This window comes from Delphinus delphis, chromosome 2 (assembly GCF_949987515.2).
Source record: "Delphinus delphis chromosome 2, mDelDel1.2, whole genome shotgun sequence".
In the NCBI taxonomy this organism is placed as follows: domain Eukaryota; kingdom Metazoa; phylum Chordata; class Mammalia; order Artiodactyla; family Delphinidae; genus Delphinus; species Delphinus delphis.
The window spans coordinates 162552218-162575469 of NC_082684.1; the positions used below are offsets into that span (position 1 = coordinate 162552218).

At 34.2% G+C, this 23252-nt stretch overlaps 1 protein-coding gene across 1 annotated transcript in view; it reads left to right on the top strand.

Moving 5' to 3' along the window:
* The window catches only part of MALRD1 (MAM and LDL receptor class A domain containing 1), a 593611-nt gene that overhangs the window by 26097 nt on the left and 544262 nt on the right, over nt 1–23252 (top strand). The window contains exons 3-5 of the mRNA XM_060003111.1: nt 1868–2008; nt 19428–19522; nt 19611–19772. Coding sequence (XP_059859094.1) covers nt 1868–2008; nt 19428–19522; nt 19611–19772 — 398 coding nt within the window. The remainder of the gene's footprint in view (nt 1–1867; nt 2009–19427; nt 19523–19610; nt 19773–23252) is intronic.

A 23252-nucleotide genomic window follows, 5' to 3' on the forward strand; every position in this document is an offset into this window, starting at 1 on the left:
TTCTTGGTATTTGAAAACTGTTTGACACCTATGTGAGTGTGTGTGTACATTTCATACACATAATTGCTGAAATATGGTGATAAAAAATAGTTTAGAATATTTTGTAATCACAAGTAGATCATTGGAAAAAATGCTGGGACTAAAAGAGACTTGAAAACATACATACCTATGAAGATACACATGCATAACTAGTTGAATGACATGCACATTCATATACAAATAACTATAATTGAGTTCATTTTCTGTTTAACCAGCTGCCCTGGACCACTAGGGGTCCATGAGGTAATGATTGGGATATTCTGGATATTCTAAATATTTCAAAGGCCTTAAGGCAATTGTAAATTTAAGCACGGTATGATTCACAGACTAATCAAGTTTCTCAGCTTTTAGATAGAATGACATGAATTCTGCCTGGAAATACTGGTTTCCTCAGTACTAGAAACTCTGACAGGCCTCTAATTCTAGAGGTAAAAGTGGGTTAGTGGCTTAACAATGAGACCTTGGAACAGAGCTTTAAGAATTCAGGGTCTGGAGTCAAAATAGACCTGGTTCCAATCTTGGCCCCAACGTTCACTGGCTGCCTGCTTCGTAAGGTTTTTTTGAGGAGTAAATAAACTACCGCGGTTAGAATGCCTAGCACTGATCTCCCTCAGTAAATCGTGGCTATGAAGATACCTGTTAACATTACAGAATACAGCTGCTTTGTAAAATCTTTCAAAATAAGGAATCTAGGACTGAAAATAATAAAATAGACCATTGGTAATAAAGCAGGTTTAGATAATGTTTAAAAGTGTAGTTTCTAATTCAGCTTTCAGTACTCACATGGATGTTCTCAAGGATATGCACCAGATGTATTATTACTAAGTAATATTTTTCCGAAATGTGACTTAAAAATTATGTTTTTGTGACTGGGTTGCCAGGCACTGTCTATCTATTAATCAGAATAACCACTGTGGCTGATGCAACCAGTTAGCACAAGAACAAGCTTGTCAAAGGAACATCTCCAGTTACTAAGAGCTACAACCCAGGGACGGTATGGTTGCCATTGAATTAATTTGTTTTTTTAGAGAGTGACATTTACAGATGGTGGATAATGGAATAAAGCCCCCCTTGAGGGGTTATTGTGAGCAACCAAGTGTCCAGGTCTTTCTCCCTCTCCCAAGCCTCTTGGATCACTTATACCAAGAGAAAAAGAAAAGAAAAAAAAAAAAGCCAGAAAATGCCTTGTTGTGATTAAAAACACCAGGGATTTCAAGAACATTGAGATTCAACAGGGAGGTGCTATGCTTAATTCCAGGGTTCCGTCGCAGCCACGATGGCTGAATTTGTATCAGAGGGTCCTCTCTGAAATGGTCTGCCCAAACCTGAAATTCTGATATGGCTGGAACATTAAGGTGGATTTGAAGATGTAACCTTAATAATAATGCCTCATATTTTGTGGTGCCTAAGAGTTGTATTTATATATATATATTATGTCATAAGATTCTCACAGCAGTCATTTGAGGGAGAAAGGGCAGCATGCCATTATTTCAATTTCATAGGTGAAGAAAATGGCTTGGTGTGGTTAAGTGGTTTAGCAAGGCCCTCAGTTAATAAGAGACAAAATCAAGATTAGGTCCTCAGTCTTCTGACCTCATGAGTGGCATTCTTTCTGTATGACCACACTGGTTTTTAATATGTGGTGATTTATTTGAATGTCATATGCAAAAAAGCTTTGCATTGATGAAGTAGACTTAAATTGTGAGAAATTATCCTGATGTTAATCTCTTTGTAATTTGTTCCTAAGCTTTCTTTTTCACCTATTGTTTTATTTCTTAAAAAGCCACATGTGGGGTTGTGAAAGTGGATTTCTTTTTTCTCCCATTAGGCTCAAACTATGAAAGATGTGATTTTGAGGATGGACTCTGTAGTATGATGCAAGATCAGAGTCTGCGACTTGGCTGGGCAAAGAGGAGTGGGATAACTGGCCCATCACCTCCATTTCATGACCACAACGGTGATATGTCTGGTAAGTGCTTTGAACTTTTTTTTTTTTTTGGTCAAGTGGTTGGTAAGGACAGTAGAATCAGAGCTGATGGTTAGATATTAAGGATGATGATGTCTAATTTTATACATTCTTTAACTATATTCAAGATATTTATGATTCTAAAATGTCAGATACTTATAATTGGGTTCCTAGGACCTCAAAGGTCTATCTAGATAATAATTGGGATTTTCTAGCTATTTTGACTCTGTAAGGAAACTGTGAAATTTAAGCATAGTACTCCATAGATTAATTTGTCAAATATCTTTGCTTTTGTTTAGACTGATTTTAGCTTTCTCTAGTAATACTTGAATTCTTCGGCTGACTAGAAAGCTCTGATGGGAGTTCTGGAGCCAGACATTTATTCATTTCTTTAGTTGTTAACTAATGAAGTTCATTCACTTGCCATTTTATACCAGGTGATTAAGATATTTTAGTAAAGCAAAAACTGACTCTGTGCCTGCCTTCACCTGATGGCCTTACACATGGTATGAAAAGAGGTAATCTTTTGCCTGGTATAACTAATTGAAGGCTGGTGATTTTTTAATAAAATTCATACTTCTCTCAAATAAATACAAGTAAATGTTAAATATGAGTATTCCCTAGAGACAATTTAAAGTGATTAGATGTTAGTGGTTTGGAAATGTTTACATAAATACTATACATGTGGTTAGAATGCTGGTGCTGTCACTAGCTATATAATCTTGAGCAATTTACTTTGTTAAACCTTGGTTTTCTCAACTCTAAAATCTATCATAAGATAGGATTTGAGAGCTAAGTAAGATATTGTAAGTAGAGCTTGTCATAAAATACCTGATAAAAGTTGATGTTTAGTACATTTCTGAATAATTTTGGTGTTCCTAATTTTAACTCTTATGTAAGTAAAATGGAGTTTATTGTCCTTGGCTTTGATGACAAAAATAAGTTTTAAAAAAGAGTGTTTAACAATTGTTAGGAATAAGCCAACTTTATCACTAAAAATAAAAACGAGGGGAGCCAGACTTCACAAACAGGACCGACTCACTGCAATTACATGAAACATTTATTATGGATACAGTTGTGTTAGATGATGATATTAAATCTGGTTCCCAAATTTTAGCCATTGTAATTCCATTTCCCTTTTAGAACCTCCTCACTGTTTTTTTCCTTTTACTTAGAGGAAGATTTTTCACAATATACAGCTACTTACCTTAGTCTCCATCATGGGCAGCATACTTGATATTTTCTTTTTATGTTATATGTGGCTCTGATTCTCTTCTTCTTGCCACCTCGTCTTGAAGTTAGACAACATCAGGGTCTCCACCCCTTTTCTTTTCTCCTCCATTTCCTCCCTCTTTCTTTCTTCCTTCTCTTTTCTTATTTTGCCATTTGATAGCCTAGTAAAGAGATAAAATGGGATCAATTCACATCAAAATTGAAATGTTATATAGGCAGACACTATCTTAGCTATATCGCTTGGTTTAATTTAAGATCTCTGGATTCAGACTGGTTGTGTTTGAACACTGGCCCTGCTAACCTGCTAGCTGTGTGGTCTCAGTTTCCTCATCTGTAAAATGGAAATAATAATAATACTATAAGCCTCATAGGGAAAGAGGGGCAAAATGTTGCCTAGCATAATAATTGAAGGCTAGTGGTTTTAATAATAGTGATGCATCTCTTATAACTACAATTAAATGTTAAAATATGAGTATTTCCCTAGAGACTGCTTTAAATAAGCAAATGTTTTGCCTTCAGATACAAGGTGCTTGAAAATGTTTATGGAAAAAGTAGTCATGCTGGAATCTTGTCTCCATTCAACAATCCTTATTTCATGAGTAGTAATAAAATTTTTGATTAACTTACACTTGAAATAATTTGTCAGTGCTCCAGATTAATATCTTTCATCATGTAATCAATGCCTTGAGAAGTTTTCAGAGCTAAGTTTGAAGATCTATTAGAACATTAAAAACATCACTGTGTCAATATTTGAAGTCTACTAAAGCTTGAGGCAAAGTGATTAAGATGTAGTATTGATTTTTAAAAGTGTATAACATTGTAATTAGATAAAATAGTATCATTACACAAATTCAAATATATCTTTGCAATGATAGTAAAACTTTTTTTAAAAGAATGGAATATAATCGTTTTTCTTATAAGAATATAAAAGTTTTTCTTATAACATAAAATATGAGTTTTTCTTAATTCTTATAAAAATAGTTTTAAATAATTCTAGAATTCAGCTCATGGTAAAGGTGATACGTGAGGTTTTTAAAATATATAGTTCTCTGTAAACCTAAACTGTATAGGTTATCAAAGATAAAAAAACATTATTTGAAAAGTTAATATTTCCTTTTATACCACAGATTATTTTTCTTATTTGGGTATTTAAAATTAGGTTTAAATGGGATTATGAGAACTTTTGTTATTTTAACCAATTGCTAAATTGGGTCTAAAACCCATATATTATATTATGAAACACACACACTATTAAACAGCATCCAGTGTTTTTATTTTGTTCTAGGGAGGTATGGTGATCATAGTCTAGGACTGGAGGTCCTTTGCTATCCTCCACAGACACACCTGCAGGACCCATTTCTGCGGCATTTCTTTGGTCCTGTGGGATTGCTGGGCAGCACATAATAGCTTTGAAAGTTTCATCTACACTGTGTTTCTTAATTTATGGCCGTATTAGCTCTATTTTGCCTAGTAAGCTATGAACAGGATCTGTGAACCCACTTATTTTTTTATTTGTATGTTCCCCCAACAAGAGTTTATTATAAAAATTTTCAAGAATGTGAAGAAGTTTGAAAAAGCTTACTGTGACTAACCATATACCTACCACTTAGGTTATATAATTAAAATTACTATTCTATGTTTGTTTTATCAATATCTATCCATCCACCCAACCCTTTCTCCATCCATCAATCTGTCATATTTTCTATGCATTCAGAGAAAGTTGCAGGAATAACTTTACCGCAAATACGGCAACATGGTATCATTAACTAGACGCAGAGATCAACAAACCATGTCCTGTGGGTCATTTTCCTATTTTTGTAAATACAGTTCTAGTGGAACACAGCCATGCCCATTCATTCACAAATTGTCTGTGGCTGCTTTTGTACTACAGTCTTGGAGTTGAGTGGTTGTGACAGTGACCGTATGTCGACAAAGCCTAAACTATTTGGTCCCTTAAGAAAAAGTTCGTCCTTGTGCTGGAGTTAGGTATTCATTACACTTCTTTGTTTTTCCCTTTGAAGTAAAACTTACGTTATATGAAAATACCAGTTTAAGTGTATCAATACTATTGGATAAGTTCTGACAAATGAATTCACCTGTGCAACTCAAACCCCTAACAAAATGTGAAACATTACTGTCATACCACAGAGTCCCCTCAGGTCCCTTCCTAGTCAATCCTTGCTCCCATCCTCTACTCTCAAAATAATCACTGCTTTAATCCTTTTTCCTCCTCCGTAGATTAGTTTTGCCTATTCTAGAACTTCATTTAAATGAACTTGTGCATTGTATGCCCTTTTGTGTAAGACTTTTCTCACTTTGCTCTCAGATTCATCCAGGTTGTAGCATGTAACATGAGTTCTTTCCTTCTTATTGCTGAGCAGTTTGCAATTGAGTAAGTTTATTCGTCAGATCTCCTATTGATGGACACCTGTGTTTTTTTCCTGTTTTGGGCTATTATAAATACAACTGCTATGAATATTTTTGTACAAGTCATTGTGAATATGTTTTTAACTCTCTTTGGTAAATACCTAGAACTGAAATGCTGCATCAATGGATGTTTACTTTTATGAGGACTGCCAGAGCTTTTACTAAGGTAGCTGTACAATTTCACACTCCTACCAACAATCTATGAGACTTCTTGTTGTTCTGCCCCTTTGTTAATATTTTCTATTTAGTGGTTTCATTTTGATCATTCTGCTAGGTATGTGGTGGTATCTCACCGCGGTTTGAATTTGAATTTTCCTGATGGCTGTTGATATTGGTCTCTTTTGCATGAGCTTATTGGCTATTAATATATCTTCTTTTGTAAATTTTCTGCTCACATATTTTGCTTAATTTTTATTGGGCTACTTGTTTTTTATGAATGAGTTGTAATTTTTAAAATAGGCTCTAATTTTGGAGTACATTCACGGCAAAATTGAATAGACCTCACAGGTTTCCTGTACACCCCATGCTCCCACATACACACAGCCTCCCCCCACTACAAAACTTCCTCACCAGAGTGGTACATATGTTACAATCAATGAGCCTACATGGACACATAATTTTCACGCAACGTCCGTAGTTTATATTAGGGTTCACTCTTGGCGTTGTACACTCTATGGATTTGGACAAATGTATAATGACATGTATTGATATGCATTTAAGTTTCATCCATGTCTTTTCATGGCTTGATAGATCATTTCTTTTTAGTGGTGAATAATATTCCACTGTCTGGATGTACCGTAGTTTACCCATTCACCTGCTGAAGGGCATCTTGGTTGTTTCCACATTTTGGCAATTATGAATAAAGCTACCATAAACATCCAGCTGCTGGTTTTTGTGTGCATGTAAGTTTTCAACTCCTCTGTATAAATACCAAGGAACATGACTGCTTGATTCTTAGTTTTATAAGAAACTGCCGGTCTTCTAAAGTGGCTGTACCATTTTGCATTCCCATCAGCAATGAATGAGAGTTCCTTGTACCAGTTTTTATATATCTTGGCTTCCCATTCTTTCTAAGATTTATGCTTACAAATATTTTCTCCAAGTCTGTGGAATGTATATTAATCTTCTTATTGATATTTTTAATGAGAAGTCTTTAATTTTATGAAATCCATTTATTCTATTTTTACTGTGTCAAATTTGTTGGCATGAAGTTGTTAAGAGTCAGTTATCCTTTCAGTGTCTATAGAATGTATAGCAACAACCCCCCTTATTCCTGCTGTTGATTATTTGTGTTTGATCTCCTCTCTTCTTCTCTTCTCTTCTACCTAGGATTTTCCTTTTATTTATTTTTCTTTTTTTTCTTATTTCCTGAAGTGGAAATTTTGGTTCACCAGTTTTGATATATATTATTCAGTTAAAACATTTTCTAATTTCCTTTGTAACTTATTCTTTGGTTCATGGATTATTTAGAAGTGTGTTGTTGAATTTCCAAATATTATGTTTGTGGGGTTTTGACATATTATTATTGACTTCTAATTTTAATTACCTTTTGGTTAATACATTCTTTTATTTCAATCTTTTAAAATATTTTGAGACTTAGTTTATGATACAGCATATAATCTATCTTGGTGAAAATACCAGGTGAATTAGAAAAGAATGTGTATTCTGCAATTATTGGGTATAGGGGTCTATAACTATCATTTAGGTTAAGGTGATAAAATAGTGTGCAAGTCATCTGTCTTTTCTTATGTTGTTTTTACGATATATTTTTTCCTGTTGTTTGTTTTCAACCTGTCTGTGTCTTTATACTTAAAGTGTGTCTCTGGGAGACAGCATATAGTTGAATCTTGCTTTTGTATCCATTATGATAATTCATTTCATTGGCATGTTTAATCCATTTAATTTAATGTAATAATTGGTATTGTTAGATTTAGCTCAACATTTTATTGTTTGTCTTCTGTTTGAACATTCTGGTTTTGATACTTCTGGTCTCCTTCTCTGCCTTCTTTGGGATTATTTGAATATTTTTAAAAATCCTTTTTTAATTGGCTTTTTAGATGTATGTCTTAACATTTAATTTTGTAGTAACTCTAGGGATTATGGCATATACTCTTAACTCTTTATAATATACTTAAAATTGATATTGTAAAATATACTTACAATGTAGAAAATTTAGAAAAGCATAGGTCATTTATCCCTTTCTCATTGTCCTTTACTTTATAGTGATCCCATGTATTACGTCTATAATCTATAATATGTAAGTTATAAATCTTACAAGTCAATGCTATTTTTCTTTAAATATTATTAAAAATAAATTAAGAGAAAAATATTCTTTTATCATATACATTACTTGCAATAATCTCCATTTCTTCTGAGTTTGTCTCTAGTATCATTTCTCTTCAGCATAAAGAATTTCCTTTAGTATTTCTTGTAGTCCAGTTCTGCTGATGATAAATTGTTAGTTTTCCTTTACTGAAAATGTCTTTATTTTCCCTTTATTCTTGAAATATATTCTCATTAGATATAGAATTGTTTCATGCACATGTTTTTCTTTTAGTGCTTTAAAGATATTATTTCCCTGTCTTCTGGCCTCCCTATTCCCTGATGTGACATTCACAGTTATTAAAATGATTGTTTTGCTATATTTAATATAGCTTTGTTTTTCTTAGTGCTATCAAGATGTTTTATGTTGGTTTTAATCAATTGGCTATAATGTGCCTAGGCATGAGATTTTTGAAAGTCCTAATCAGGTTAAATAAGCTTCATGAATTTTAAATTATTTTTCCACCAGTTTTGGAAAGTGTTCTCCCCTTATTTATTCAGATATATTTTTCCATCTCATTCTTTCTCTCCTCTCCTTCTTGGACTTCAATCATCATGATGTTAGACAACATGTCTAACATATTGTTATTGAGGGTCTTATATAGTTTGATTGTTTTCTCTTTTTTCACATTGAACAATTTCAACTGATTTATTTTCAAGTTCTGTGATTTTTTTCCGTGTCATCTTTAATATGCTTATAAGCCTATCTAATGATCTTTTAAAAATATCAGATATTATATAAAAATTTTCATTTAATTGCTTTTAAATTGTGTTAATTTCTCTACTAAGATCTCTTATCCTTTCATGCATTATGAGTGTATTGTCCTTCACTGAGCATCAGTATAATTGTAATTTAAAAATCCTTGTCTCCTTCATCTCAGAATTGACCTCCGTTGACTGTCTTTTCCCATGGCATGGTCGTATTTTCCTGGTCCTTTTTCTGTCAAATAATTTTGGATCATATCTATGACATTATAAATGTACTACTGTAGAGTCTCTGGATTCTGTTATATTTATTGAGAGTATTTATGATTGATTTCGTTTAAGTAGATGATTAGCTTGCTTAGACTCAAATTGAGAACTCTGTTTTGTAGTTTAGATATCAATTCAGTAGTTCAAATATCAATTCAGCTCTTTTAGCTTTAGTTACTAGAAGTGTTCCCTGCACATGCATGCTTCAGTTTTAGGTGGAGATTTGGGTAGAGTTTATTCATAGAACATGGGTCACCCCTTTTTAAGGCTCTTTTCTTTCTAGAATTCTGCCCTTTATTTATGGCGGACCTGCATGTCCTTGGCTTCTTTACCTGATTCTTCAGGCTAAGGAAATAGCAACCTTTCTATCAGTGTTTTAGCTGCAGTGGTAGCTTAACCTCAGGCCAAAGCTTTTAGGTTTTTCTTGTTTTTTTAATATAAGCATTATATTCATCACTGGTTTTTCTAACACCAGGATGTCCTAAACTGATCTATGCTGCCCTTTCTGAAGGGCACTAGGAACCATAATCTATTTCTCAATACTTGGCAGGCTGTGTTATTTAGACAGTGACTTAGATTCTTTTATTAATAATAAACACCAAAAGACAAAAAATAGAAAAGAGTCTCATATTCTTACTCTGTAGATCAAGTTTTTATAGCCTTTATAGTCTTAATATCCATTTATTTTGATGTTAGTGAAAAAGTAATGTTTATTTATTTTATATATTTAAAAACTTTTTATTGGGAAAATATATTATTCCGCACATTGTGTATGTGTAGCTATAATAGTGAACAAGAACACAGATCTTGTCCCCAGTGAAGCTGCAATTTAGTAATGGAGACATTAACCTGAACATTAATGTTCTATTCCAGGGATCTGCATATTTTTTTTTAAAGGGCCAGATAGTAAATAATTGTGGCTTTTTAGGGTATACAGTCTGTGTCCCTGCCACTATACTGCGAAAGTTGCCATAAACAATACTTAAAGATAAAGCCTGACTATATTATAATAAAACTTTACTGATGGACACTGGAATTTATAATTCATATAACTTTCACATGTCATAAAATACTATTCTTTTGAATTTTTTTTACCATTTAAATGTGTAAAAACCCTTAGCTCTCAGGCCATGCAAAATCTGGTGGAAGGTGAGATTTGTCTGCAGGTCATAGTTTGCTGTCCCTTAGTCTGTTCAATAAACATTAATTGAGCATTTTTGCATCTGACAGTATGCAATGGGGATACATAAGTAAAGGATAAAATTCCTCCACTAACAGATAAGTTATAATCTTAATTTTAGTGGTCAGTATTCAATTCATTTTTGTAGCAAACATCGGTGAAGCTTACTTTGATCTATACTCTGATTTTGCAAAGAAATCAGCTTCATTACACTGTTATTTAAAAATTCATCTGAATTTTCAATTATGGAGGAGATTTTATTACAGTAGTTAACCCTGTTTCTTTAAAAATAAAAATAAGAATTATGTTCATTAAGTGGGTATACAGTGTATTTTTCCACTTGTTGCATTTTTAATATTGTAGTTACACTAGTTTAAAAGTAAAAATTAAAGATGAAAAATTTATTATGTTTATGAAATATAATTTTATATGTTGGTATCAATTGCTAATTTCAGTTCAAAAGCTCTTATTAAGCCCAGTGTGTGTAAGGCATCATGATAAAGGCTGTGGATGTTATAAAGATTTTTAAGATACATGTTGTATATTAGAGTGTTTATGATCTCTTTGGAAAGCATTCTCAAGAATAACCCAGTTAATTTTAATACAGGGAGAAATTAGAAAAGTACTATAATATTAGTCTGAGCAGATTGCTCTGTGGCTATAGGCAAATTCTGACACTGGAAAGGAAAAGGGCATTTGAGAAAGGACTTGAAAGATGAATGATATTTCAATGGACAAGGAAGTGAAAGAAATATTTCAAACTGAAAGAACCCCATAAGGACCGTATAGAGTTACTTGGTGTGCCCAGGCAAAGATACAGCAGTCTGCTATGGCTAGAGAATACGGTCTCTGGAAATGAAGATTAGGCCAAAAGTGTATTTGGGAATGTCAGGAATTATGTCACCCAAAGGTTACAGATTTTGCTCATCAGTACCATTTCCTTCCCTCTTTTCCCATCTCTACCCAAACTCCTTCACAGCTGACAGTCCTATTACCAATAATTACCAATACTGTCCAAGCAGGCAGTGGAAATGAGAGGGTTGATGGATAATGCAACTCCTCAGCCACACCACATAATTAATTTCAAAGGCATACACATTTGGTACTTCGTAATTCTTTCTGCCTCAAGTAGTGTTTTGCAGAGAGCTTCCGTTTTTGTTTTTCTTTCCCACAAATTCTTTGATTGCCAAGTTCATGATATCAGGGTTCTTGATGTGTGCCTGCATGTGTGCATTTAAAATAAGCTACATGAGGTTTATATAATTCTTCTATAAACGTGATGCTTATTTTTTATTGGATAATATATTTGTTTATTTCCTCATTCCTTTTATTTCAAATTCAGGTAATATATCAGTCAGGGAAGCATAATTGACAACCCAGATGATTATTTGAATTAACTGATATGACGTCAACGAAATTACTCCACATAAATTAGTAGTAAACCTATCTTAAAGTAAATGATATTATTTCACTAATTAGAGCCACAAAATAATATGTGCTACAATTTCTCTGTAGACATAGAACTTTTTCCTTTATATCATTTGCTTTCCTTTTGGCAGAAATTTTATCTTTACAGGCAGGTGACTTATTTGTTAAATTTATATGAGTATTAATTCAAATTAATTCCGCCTCATACTGAATCCATACTGAACAGAAATACATAAAATAAATGTATATTGAAATAAATATGATACAAATTTCAAAGAATGTACCTTTTGAATCATAGCCAAATGGTCAGTAGACTGAGATTCTGCCAAATGAAAGTGGGCAGGGACTTTTACCAATTAAAGTGGTTGGAAAGGACTCAGAAGATTTTAGTTCTCTGCAAATGAAGTCTCGCAATTCTGATGATTAGTTATGCTGATTCAGTGTCCTACAACCGAATCAGTAAAGGGAGAACTCGTAGGAACATAACTACTTTAGGCCTCATAGATTTTGGTCAGTACCTTATAACATAGCAAATGGAACAAGGGAACCAAATTAGTGGCTACTGATTGTAGTGGGCAGAATTCTAAAGATGTCTCCCCCAAGACTCTCATCCCCTGGTTATTCAAACACTAATCTAGGTACTTCTGTCAAAGAACTTTGCAGTTGTAATTAAAGTTACCAATTAGCTGATCTTAACATGGGAAGATTATCATCGACTGTTCAAATGGGCTGATGTAATTGCATGGTTGCTTAGGACCTTCTATGTACAAGACCATGTCATTTGCAAATAGATTTTTACTTTCTGTTTCCTTTCTGGCTGCCTTTTATTTCATTTCCTTGTCTAATTGCCCACCTAGAAACTTCGGTGCAATGTTGAATGGAATTGGTGATAGCAGATATCCTTATTTCCATTAGTGGAAAACTTTTTAAACTTTTACCATCAGGTTTGATGTTAGCTGAGGGTTTTTTGTAGATGTCATTTATCAAGTAAGCATGTTCACGTCTCTAATATATGAAGTGTTTTTTATCCCAATAAAGTGTTAGACTTTGTCATATGTGTTTTCTGCATCTATTGAGATGATCATGTCATTTTGGGCCTTTATTTATATGGTGGTGGTGTTTTGTTTTTTGGTTTTTTTTTGTGGTACGCGGGCCTCTCACTGCCGCGGCCTCTCCCGTTGCTGAGCACAGGCTCTGCACGCACAGGCTCAGCGGCCATGGCTCACGGGCCCAGCCGCTCCGCGGCATGTGGGATCTTGGCGGACCGGGGCACGAACCCGTGTCCCCTGCATCGGCAGGCGGACTCTCAACCACTGCGCCACCAGGGAAGCCCTATATGGTGTTTTATAGTGATTAGTTTTCATATAGTGATTGGTTTTCATATGTTGAACCAAATTTGCATTCCTGGGGTAAATTCCGCTTGGTCATGGTGAATAATCCTTTTTGTATCTTTATGTCTTGCTTGATGAGGCTTTCCAGTATTTTGTTTAGTATTTTTACATGTATGTTAATCAGGGATATTGATCTATAATTTTCTTTTTTTTTGATATGTTTGTGACATGTTTGCCAGGTTTTGGTATCAAGGAAATAATGGCCGCACAGAATGGATTGGGAAGTCTTTCCTCTTATAATTTGTGCAAGAGTTGGTGAAGTTAGTGTTAATTCTCTAAATGTTTTATAGAATTCACTAGTTCATCCTTCTGTGACTGAGAATTTCTTTGTGGGGAGCTTTTTGGTTACTGATTCATTCTTTTGTTATCTATTCAGATTTTCTATCTCTACTAGAGTCAGTTTAGGTCCTGAATCAGTTTTTGTGTCTTGCTAGGATTTTTTTCATATTATCAAGGTTATCTAATTTGTTAGCCTGCATTTGTTGATAATGTTTCCTTATAATTCTTTTTATTTCTATAAAGTTGGTAGTTCTGACCCTTGTTTCACTATTCATTCAGTAAATTGAGTTGTCTTTTTTTTTTTAATTGGTCAGACTAGTGAAAGATTTGTCAATTTTGTTGATCTTTCCAAAAAACAACTTTTGGTTTACTTAATTTTATTCTATTGGTTGTCTATTCTCTATTTGATTTGTTTATGCTCTAATATTTACTATTTTCTTCTACTACTTGCTTTGGGTTTAGTTTGCTCTTCTTCCAGCTTTGTAAGGTGCAAGTTTAGATTGTTGATTTTAAAACTTTTTTTTTAAATTTAGTAATTTATAGCTATAAATTTATTTCTAAGCACAAATTTAACTGCATCTCATGCATTTTGATATATTGTATTTTCACAGTGCTTCAAAATGCATGAGATGCAGTTAAATTAGTTATTCATCTCAAGTATTTTCTAATTTCTCTTCTGATTTTCACCTTTGACCCATTAGGAGTGTGTTATTTAATTTCTACATATTTGCAAATTTCCTTAATTTCTTTCTGTTTCTGTTTTTCTTTCTTTCTTTCTGTTTTTGACTCAAATCACTCCATTGTAGCTGTAGAACATACTTGTATGATTAACATCCTCTTAAATATATGGAGACTTGTTTTGTGGCCTAAAATAAGGTCTTTCCTGGAGAACATTTTGTGTACATAATAGAAGCATATGCATTTTGCTGCTGTTGGATAGAGGATTCCATATGTGTCTGTTAGGTCTAACTGGTTTATAGTGTTGCTCAAGTCTTCTGTACCCGTACTGATCTTCTGTCTAATTGTTCTATTCATTCTGAAAAATGGGATGTTGAAGTTTCCAACTATTATTGTTGAATTCTCTGTTTTCACTTTGATTCTATTAGTTTTTGTTTCTTATATTTTGGGGCTCTGTTTTTAGGTGCATATATATTTATAATTGTTATTTGATGGGTTGATTCTTTTTTCATTATAAATTGTTCTTTTATGTCTCTAATAACATTTTTATTGTGCATTAAAATATGTTTTATGAATTTCCAGCTCTCTTTTAGTTGTTTGTATATTTTTTATATTTCTTTATTTTCAACCCTTTAATTTGTAGTTGAATTGTTGGCTTATGTCTTTATACAATGTATCAACCTCAGACTTTTGATTGATAAGATAGGATTTACACCTGCTATCTGCTATTTGTTTTGTCTATGTCTTTCTTGTTACTCTGTTCCTCCATTACTGTTTTCTTCTCTGTTACATATATATTTTCTATATGTATTATATATTGTATGTATATATATAATATTTTGAATTAGTTTACTGGATTCTTTATAGTGATTACAATAATCGATGCTGGATTAGTACAATTTAATTGCAATAGTATTTAAGAAATTTGTCCTACCTAGCTCTATTCTCCCCACCTTTATGCTGCTATTGCCACAAATAGCATCTTAATATATTGTGTGCCCATCAACACTGAATTTTGAGTTTTATCAAATATAACAATCAATTATAGTGATTAGTTATTGATTTTATAATTTATATCTCTTTACTGATAGTCTCTACTTTGTAAGATATCATTCTCATGGTTTCTTAGTTCTTTAGACATGGTTTCCTTTAGATCTTTGAAATATTTTAAATATCTGATTTAAAGTCTTTTTTTCGGTAGGTCCAGCATCTGGGCTTTCTCAGAGACACTTTTGTTTGATTGTTTTTTTCCTTTGTATGAGTCACATTTTTTTGTTTCTTTGCATTTCTCACAATTTCTTTTGAAACACGGACATCTACAACAATATAATGTGGCAAGTGTGGAAATCTTTTTCCCTCAATTTTACAGTTTGTTGTGGTTTGTTGTATTTGTTGTTTTTACTTTAGTGACTTTCCTGGAATAATTCTGTAAAGTCTTTATTCCTGTCATGTGTGTCCATTGAATTCTCTGCTTGGTCAGCTAAGTGGTCAGCTGTAAAGAGAGTTTCTTAAATGCCTGGAACCAATAAATTTCCCAGTGTTCGTTGAGGGACTCTATTGTGGTGTATCTTCAACACTTACCTAGGCAGTTGATATCTCTGTCTTATTCTTCACTTCCTGCCTTAAGAGAGCTTCAAAGTCAGCCAGAGATGAGAGCTTAGGGCCTTTTCAGGTCTTTCCAGAGCATGTGTACAGCCCTATGCATGCACGTGTCTCTATAGGTTTGCGGGAAGATGTTGGAGCATTTCAAAGCTCCTATGCAACATTTCAGTTTTGCTTTAAGCTTTTGGTTAGTCTATTGTTGACCCCATATGTTATGTACTGCACCAAGCAACAGTAAAGTTAAAACACTTGCCAGTAATTGTTTTCAACACATGCCTACTGTAAAGAGTCTATTTGCACTGGGCAATCTCAGACAGCCTTATAAGTGGTATCTTTCAGGAAACACCAGACATATCAAATAATGATAATTATTTAATAATTATTTGGTAATGAGACTTGAAAGAGTGTTAACTCTATTCTGCTCATTTCTGTGGTTGCCATGCTGCCCCAGGAGTGTGGGCTGCCATTTTTTATAGTTGCTGTGGAGCTGGAGAGCGGTAGGAACAGGGCCAAGTGAAAAAGAAAAAGAAAAGAACCCCCCCCCCCCTAAAATTTACTGTTTTTACTGAGATTCAGTTATTTATTGAATAAAAGGTCTCCAGTTTGCTGTAAGCTTTACTGTGGCCATTTTTGCCAATATTTTCATTGTTTTTATTGAGGAGAAAAATTTCAGAGGTCTTTACATTGACATTTTTATTAATATCACTCTCATTTTTATTGCTTATTTTATGATTCCCTAAAGTGATCCACCTAGCCCTTTATCACTGAAGCAGACCTAAAGGTACATGGCAGCATTTATTTACACAGTGCTAGCAATTATAGGGAATTACTGTTTGAGGGTATCCTTTGATACAGTTTTAACAAATATTATGTGCTTATGTCAAACTTGTTAGTCTAATGAACAGGAATGAGGCAAACCTTATGATTCAACAGAAATGGAATTTAATAAACAGAAATTACCAACTTGAAGGAGTTTGTATCTAAGACTGTTATTTAACCTCTGTTATCTGAACTGAGCCATATTTCTGTCACAAATGAACACACTTTTCCTGTTCCAAAAGTTTTGACATTTTAACCTTTGCTTCAGGCCTTGGATCTTGTCACAATGATCCATTCCTGCAGCCTGATTTTTTTTTTTTGATGTTATCTTACTGTTAAAATACTCAGTTTTTCGAGTTCCTTTGAGCCCATTGGTTACTCTACAGCATGCAATAGGATTTCTGTTTCTCCTGCTTGCATTCATTCCCATTAATCACTTAGAACTTGGGAAATGGAAGAAAGGCAAGACTGCCTATCAGTAGTTGAAGAAAGTGAGACTGAAAATGCTACCTTATCTTTTCTAAGGATCAAGGTTGGGGTAATTCACTGCCCAAAGTTATTGAATTAGCCCTCAAAACTTGATTCATGGTTTTTGTTGCTTTCATATTTTATATACTTCTGGGGTTTTACTCCTACATGTACCCAGCTACTAAGAAGAAAAAGCCCTTTAACATAAACATTTAAGATTATAAATGGAGGGCTTCCCTGGTGGTGCAGTGGTTGAGAGTCCGCCTGCCGACGCAGGGGACATGGGTTCGTGCCCCGGTCCGGGAAGATCCTACATGCTGCGGAGCGCCTGGGCCCGTGAGCCGTGGCCGCTGAGCCTGCACGTCCGGAGCCTGTGCTCCGCAATGGGAGAGGCCACAACAGTGAGAGGCCCGCATACCGGAAAAAAAAAAAAAAAAAAAAAAGATTATAAATGCAGTCATCCTGTCTTATTTTGTAATTTTAATAATTCTTATTTTGTAGCTTTAATAATTAACGACTTCATCACAAGGTGGTTTTAAATCTGTTTCGAAGATAGGCTATGAAGTTGCTTTTATTGATGCAGGAATATAATGGGAATTTATGAATCATATGAACAAACTGAAATGAATATGGTAGAGATTAATAGGAGACATGTGATGAGAATGGTGTTGTGTGGTATGATGTTACTAGGCTCCCTCAAGGACTAAAAGGGGTGTGTGGAGATAATATTGAACACCTTTTTTTTTTTTTATCAGCTTTGTAAGTCTCTTCTTGATGCTTCGAGCCAGCAGTAGGAGAGGATATCAGATGAGGGAATGGGCATGTGGGAAAAACTTATGCTGCCAAGGATCTGCTTCTTTCTTTTATACTCGTAGACCCGATAACTAAAGTCCTAGGGAAAGCAAGATAACTTTCTATAAGATGATGTTCTCTAAGGAACATCTCCAACTGTGAATTAAAGAACTTCTATACTCATAGGGAGCAAGGTAAAATTGAGTGTGCATTTGAAAGAACGCTATTGTCACTAAATTGGAATTAAAAAAATAATAAATAAAAAACAAAAAAACAAGTATTGTTATTGGGTGCATTTTGAATACTTTTTTACCCCATGAAAAGAAATCTTATTACTAGAACAAAGGCTAAAGGATCTCAAGTTGTTTCTGAATTTAAAACTTTACTTTTTATGATAACCTGAAGGTTAACCTCATTTAATTTTTGACAAAATACAGAATAATTTACAGTGTCATAAAATGTACCAGATGACATAGCTTGTATTTATAAAACACCTAGCTTAAATATTCATATAATTTATTATTTTATTGAAAATGCTGTTCTGTTATTTAATACCTTAATGTATCAGTCTGAGTTTTAGGACCAAACTTTCAAAAATAAATATGGTTAATTTAAGTGATTTCCTTGACAAATGAAAATAATTTTTACTGTATGTATCACAAGTGCTTTTTAGTAGCTGAATATTTATAAACAGTAATTGAAGGCCTGTTGAATACTATTACCATTTGTGTTGCAAATAATTGTATTTAAACTGCAAACAATAAATCCATATGGCTTATTATGCTCGTTTGATTATTCACTTGCTTAGCATTTGATTTCCCTGCTGAATATGAAGCAAGAGCAAAATAATGGTTGTCCACTTGTATCAACATGATACCAGCTCTTCATCGAAATTATGTTTATAAAATTATTCCAGGTAGTACATTCTGAGAACAATTTTCTGTTATTGCAGGGACTTCAGTTATGCTTATGACTATGTTATATGCAATCATTAATGTTCTTCTTTTCTGCTTCATTAGGGTACAGTTTGGGAATAGCTATAGGGAAGAAGAGGTTTCTTAGGTTTCATAATTTTACTATTGATTCTCTCAATGATGTGACAATTAAATTTGATTTCCAAGACAGCTTTCAAATACCACAGAATAATTTGGGTAGGTATGCCATCATCAACATCATCAACATCATTTTTTCATTCTTTTTGACAAAGAGTGGCATACCAAAGAGATGAGCAGGAAACAGTGGTTCCCGCATCATACACTATAACCTTGTCAAGCATTGCAAAAAAATCTATGAAAGCCCAGGGAATGTTCCACATTTATTTTATAGGCTTCTAAATAGTAAGTTGACCGGCATGGTCTGTACTGCAGCATACAGAAGAGCATCGGGACTCAGTATCGTTTTCCATAATCCTGGCAAAAGCTGGGACTATTTGATCCAATTCTTTCCAGAGAAAAACGCAACAAAATAGGATCTCTTTTGAATTCTTCATTGAATTACTTATTTTGGTGGGCAGTCCCAGTGTAATGTTTTCTCTGGATATCATCTTTGCTGGGTTATAACTTTCTAAGTTATGAGATGAATTTGGTCATGGACTACAGCCCATAACAGTGTTTTAGGGAGTACACTCACAATTAGTTATTTTACTGGGGAATATATTGAAGTAACAATATCAGCCAGACCATTTGCAAAGATAAATGGTACGGTTAAATATTTCATTCTTTAAAAATATATTGACCCAAAGTGGATATAGGCCTGAATTATTGCCTGGTGTATTAAATACGTTTACCAGTGGTGACTCTGCGTCTAACACACTGACCCTTGTTTTTCACAGCTCACTTCCTCTCATTGGTCTCGAACGTGGATTCTCCTTCCTCAAACTTACGAAGCAGAGTTTTTCTTTCCACAGATAACCAACAGGGTTGTCAGGTATTTGAAAGCACACAGCATTTGAATTACTTTCCACATTTGGGAACTTCTTTATTATAATTATTTGGACATCCATTATTTTTCACAGATTACATTTTATTACTTCTCCAGCCAGATGAATGGCAAATTAACAGTTGGCTTTCAAACTACCTGTGGTGGTCCTACAAGGCATTTATGGCAAAGCACGGCTGGGCTCCACAATCAGTGGGAGAGGCATGTCCTCAAAATCCAGAGCCCCCAGAGATTTCAGGTATGCACGTTGTATTTTCTGTGTTTGAAGGAAAAATGATAAAGTATAGATGTTTTGCACCAGGTGAATTAAAAGCAGGATGATTAATCATCCCAGTTGTCTGAGGACTGAGGAATTTGCCAGCACTTCAAGTGCTGGAACCAAACAGTCAGAAAATTGGGATGGCCAGTCACCCTAAAAGACAATTTTAAAAAGTTTTAAATTTATGTATCAAAACTAAGGTTGTTATGTATTAACATATACTGATATATAAGTAAAACATGACCTTCTAATACTCTTCCTAATTTCTTGAATCCCTCCACTTTCCTTAAAAGCTCTCACTCTTCCAATCTTCTCTTTCTTTTCATTTCTTATTCTTAAGAATCACTTCCCTTCCAAAGTTTTCTCATGCTTTTGATAGAATGGGACTATCTTAGGTAATGAGGAAATAGACAGGTTGATTTAAATACTAATTCCAAATGCTGTTGAAGTGGAATCATTGTCATATTCATTTCATGGTGAAAGTCAAATTATTCAATACAGCCTTCATTTTCCAAAATAAATTTGAGAATTAAAGCCAATGCAAGCCTATAAAAGACAAACTTATTTATGCAGCCTAATAAAACTTACGGATGGTGGAAATTATAATCCAATAATTATTATGGGAGTTCTTGGAAGAGAATTGCCCACTTTAACATTTTGGACAGCCAAGCAGAATTTTCCAGTAAAAATGGGATCCTACAGCATTTTGTTCTGAACGAATTTGCTTTTTTAAAAAATTTTAAATCTTTATTGGAGTGTAATTGCTTTACAATGGTGTGTTAGTTTCTGCTGTATAACAAAGTGAATCAGCTATACATATACATATACCCCCACATACCCTACCTTTCGCGTCTCCCTCCCCACTTCCCTATCCCACCCCTCTAGGTGGTCACAAAGCACTGAGCTGATCTCCCTGTGCTATGTGGATGCTTCCCACTAGCTATCTATTTTACATTTAGTAGTGTATATATGTCCATGCCACTCTCTCACTTTGTCCCAGCTTCCCCTTCCCTGTGTCCTCCAGTCCATTGTCTACATCTGCGTCTTTATTCCTGTCCTGCCCTAGGTTCGTCAGAACCATTTTTGTTTTTTTTTTTTTAGATGCCATATATATGTGTTAGAATGCGACAATTGTTTTTCTTACTTCACTCTGTATGACAGTCTCTAGGTCCATCTACCTCACTACAAATAACTCAATTTCGTTTCTTTTTATGGCTGAGAATATTCCATTGTATATATATGCCACATCTTCTTTATCCATTCATCTGTTGATGGACACTTAGGTTGCTTCCATGTCCTGGCTATTATACATAGAGCATTCTGGTACATGACTCTTTTTGAATTATGGTTTTCTCAGGGTATATGCCCAGGAGTGGGATTGCTGGATCATATGGTAGTTCTATTTTTAGGTTTTAAAGGAACCTCCTTAGTATTCTCCATAGTGGCTGTATCAATTTACATACCAACCAGCAGTGCAAGAGGGTTCCCTTTTCTCCAAACCCTCTCCAGCATTTATTGTTTGTAGATTTGTTTATGATGGCCATTCTGACCGGGATGAGGTGATACCTCACTGCGGTTTTGATTTGCATTTCTCTAATGATTAGTGATGTTGAGCATTCTTTCATGTGTTTGTTGCCAATCTGTATATCTTTCTTGGAGAAATGTCTGTTTAGGTCTTCTGCCCATTTTTGTATTGGGTTGTTTGTTTCTTTAATATTGAGCTGCATGAGCTGTTTATATATTTTGCAGATTAATCCTTTGTCCGTTGATTCGTTTGCAAATATTTTCTCCCATTCTGAGGGTTGTCTTTTCCTCTTGTTTATGGTTTGATTTGCTGTGCAAAAGCTTTGAAGTTTCATTAGGTCCCATTTTTTAATTTTTGTTTTTATTTCCATTACTCTAAGAGGTGGATCAAAAACGATCTTGCTGTGAATTATGTCAAATAGCGTTCTTCCTATGCTTTCCTCTAAGAGTTTTATAGTGTCTGGTTTTACATTTAGGTCTCAAATCCATTTTGAGTTTATTTTTGTGTATGGTGTTAGGGAGTGTTCTAATTTCATTCTTTTACATGTAGCTGTCCAGTTTTCCCAGCACCACTTATTGAAGAGACTGTCTTTTCTCCATTGTATATCTTCGCCTCCTTTGTCATAGATTAGTTGACCATAGGTGCGTGGGTTTATCTCTGGGCTTTCTATCTTGTTCCATTGATCTGTGTTTCTGTTTTTGTACCAGTACCATATTGTCTTGATTACTGCAGCTTTGTAGTACAGTCTGAAGTCAGGGAGTCTGATTCCTCCAGCTCCATTTTTTGCCCTCAAGACTGCTTTGGCTCTTCAGGGTTTTTGTGTCTCCATACAAATTTTAAGATGATTTGTTCTAGTTCTGTAAAAAATGCCATTGGTAATTTGATAGGGATTGCATTGAATCTGTAGATTGCTTTGGGTAGTATAGTCATTTTCACAATATTGATTCTTCCAATCCAAGAACATGGTATATCTCTCCATCTGTTGGTATCATCTTTAATTTCTTTCATCAGTGTCTTATAGTTTTCTGCATACAGGTCTTTTGTCTCCCTAGGTAGGTTTATTCCTAGGTATTTTATTCTTTTTGTTGCAGTGGTAAATGGGAGTGTTTCCATAATTTCTCTTTCAGATTTTTCATCATTAGTGTATAGGAATGCAAGAGATTTCTGTGCATTAATTTTGTATCCTGCAATTTTACCAAATTCATTGATTAGCTCTAGTAGTTTTGTGGTGGCATTTTTAGGATTCTCTATGTATGGTATCATGGCATCTACAAACAGTGACAGTTTTACTTCTTCTTTTCCAATTTGTATTTCTTTTATTTCTTCTCTGATTGCCGTGGCTAGGACTTCCAAAACTATGTTGAATAATAGTGGTGAAAGTGGACATCCTTGTCTTGTTCCTGATCTTAGAGGAAATTCTTTCTGTTTTTCACCATTGAGAATGATGTTTGCTGTCGTTTTGTCATATATGGCCTTTATTATGTTGAGGTAGTTTCCCTCTATGCCCACTTTCTGGAGAGTTTTTATCATAAATGGGTGTTGAATTTTGTCAAAAGATTTTTCTGCATCTATTGAGATGATCATATGATTTTTATTCTTCAGTTTGTTAATATGGTGTACCACATTGATTGATTTGGATACATTGAAGAATCCTTGCATCCCTGGGATAAATCCCATTTGATCGTGGTGTATGATCCTTTTAATGTGTTGTTGGATTCTGTTTGCTAGTATATTTTTGAGGAATTTTGCATCTATATTCATCAGTGATATTGGTTGGTAATTTTCTTTTTTTGTAGTATCTTTGTCTGGTTTTGGTATCAGGGTGATGGTGGCCTCATAGAATGAGTTTGGGAGTGTTCCTTCCTCTGCAATTTCTTAGAAGAGTTTGAGAAGGATGGGTGTTAACTCTTCTCTAAATGTTTGATAGAAGTCAC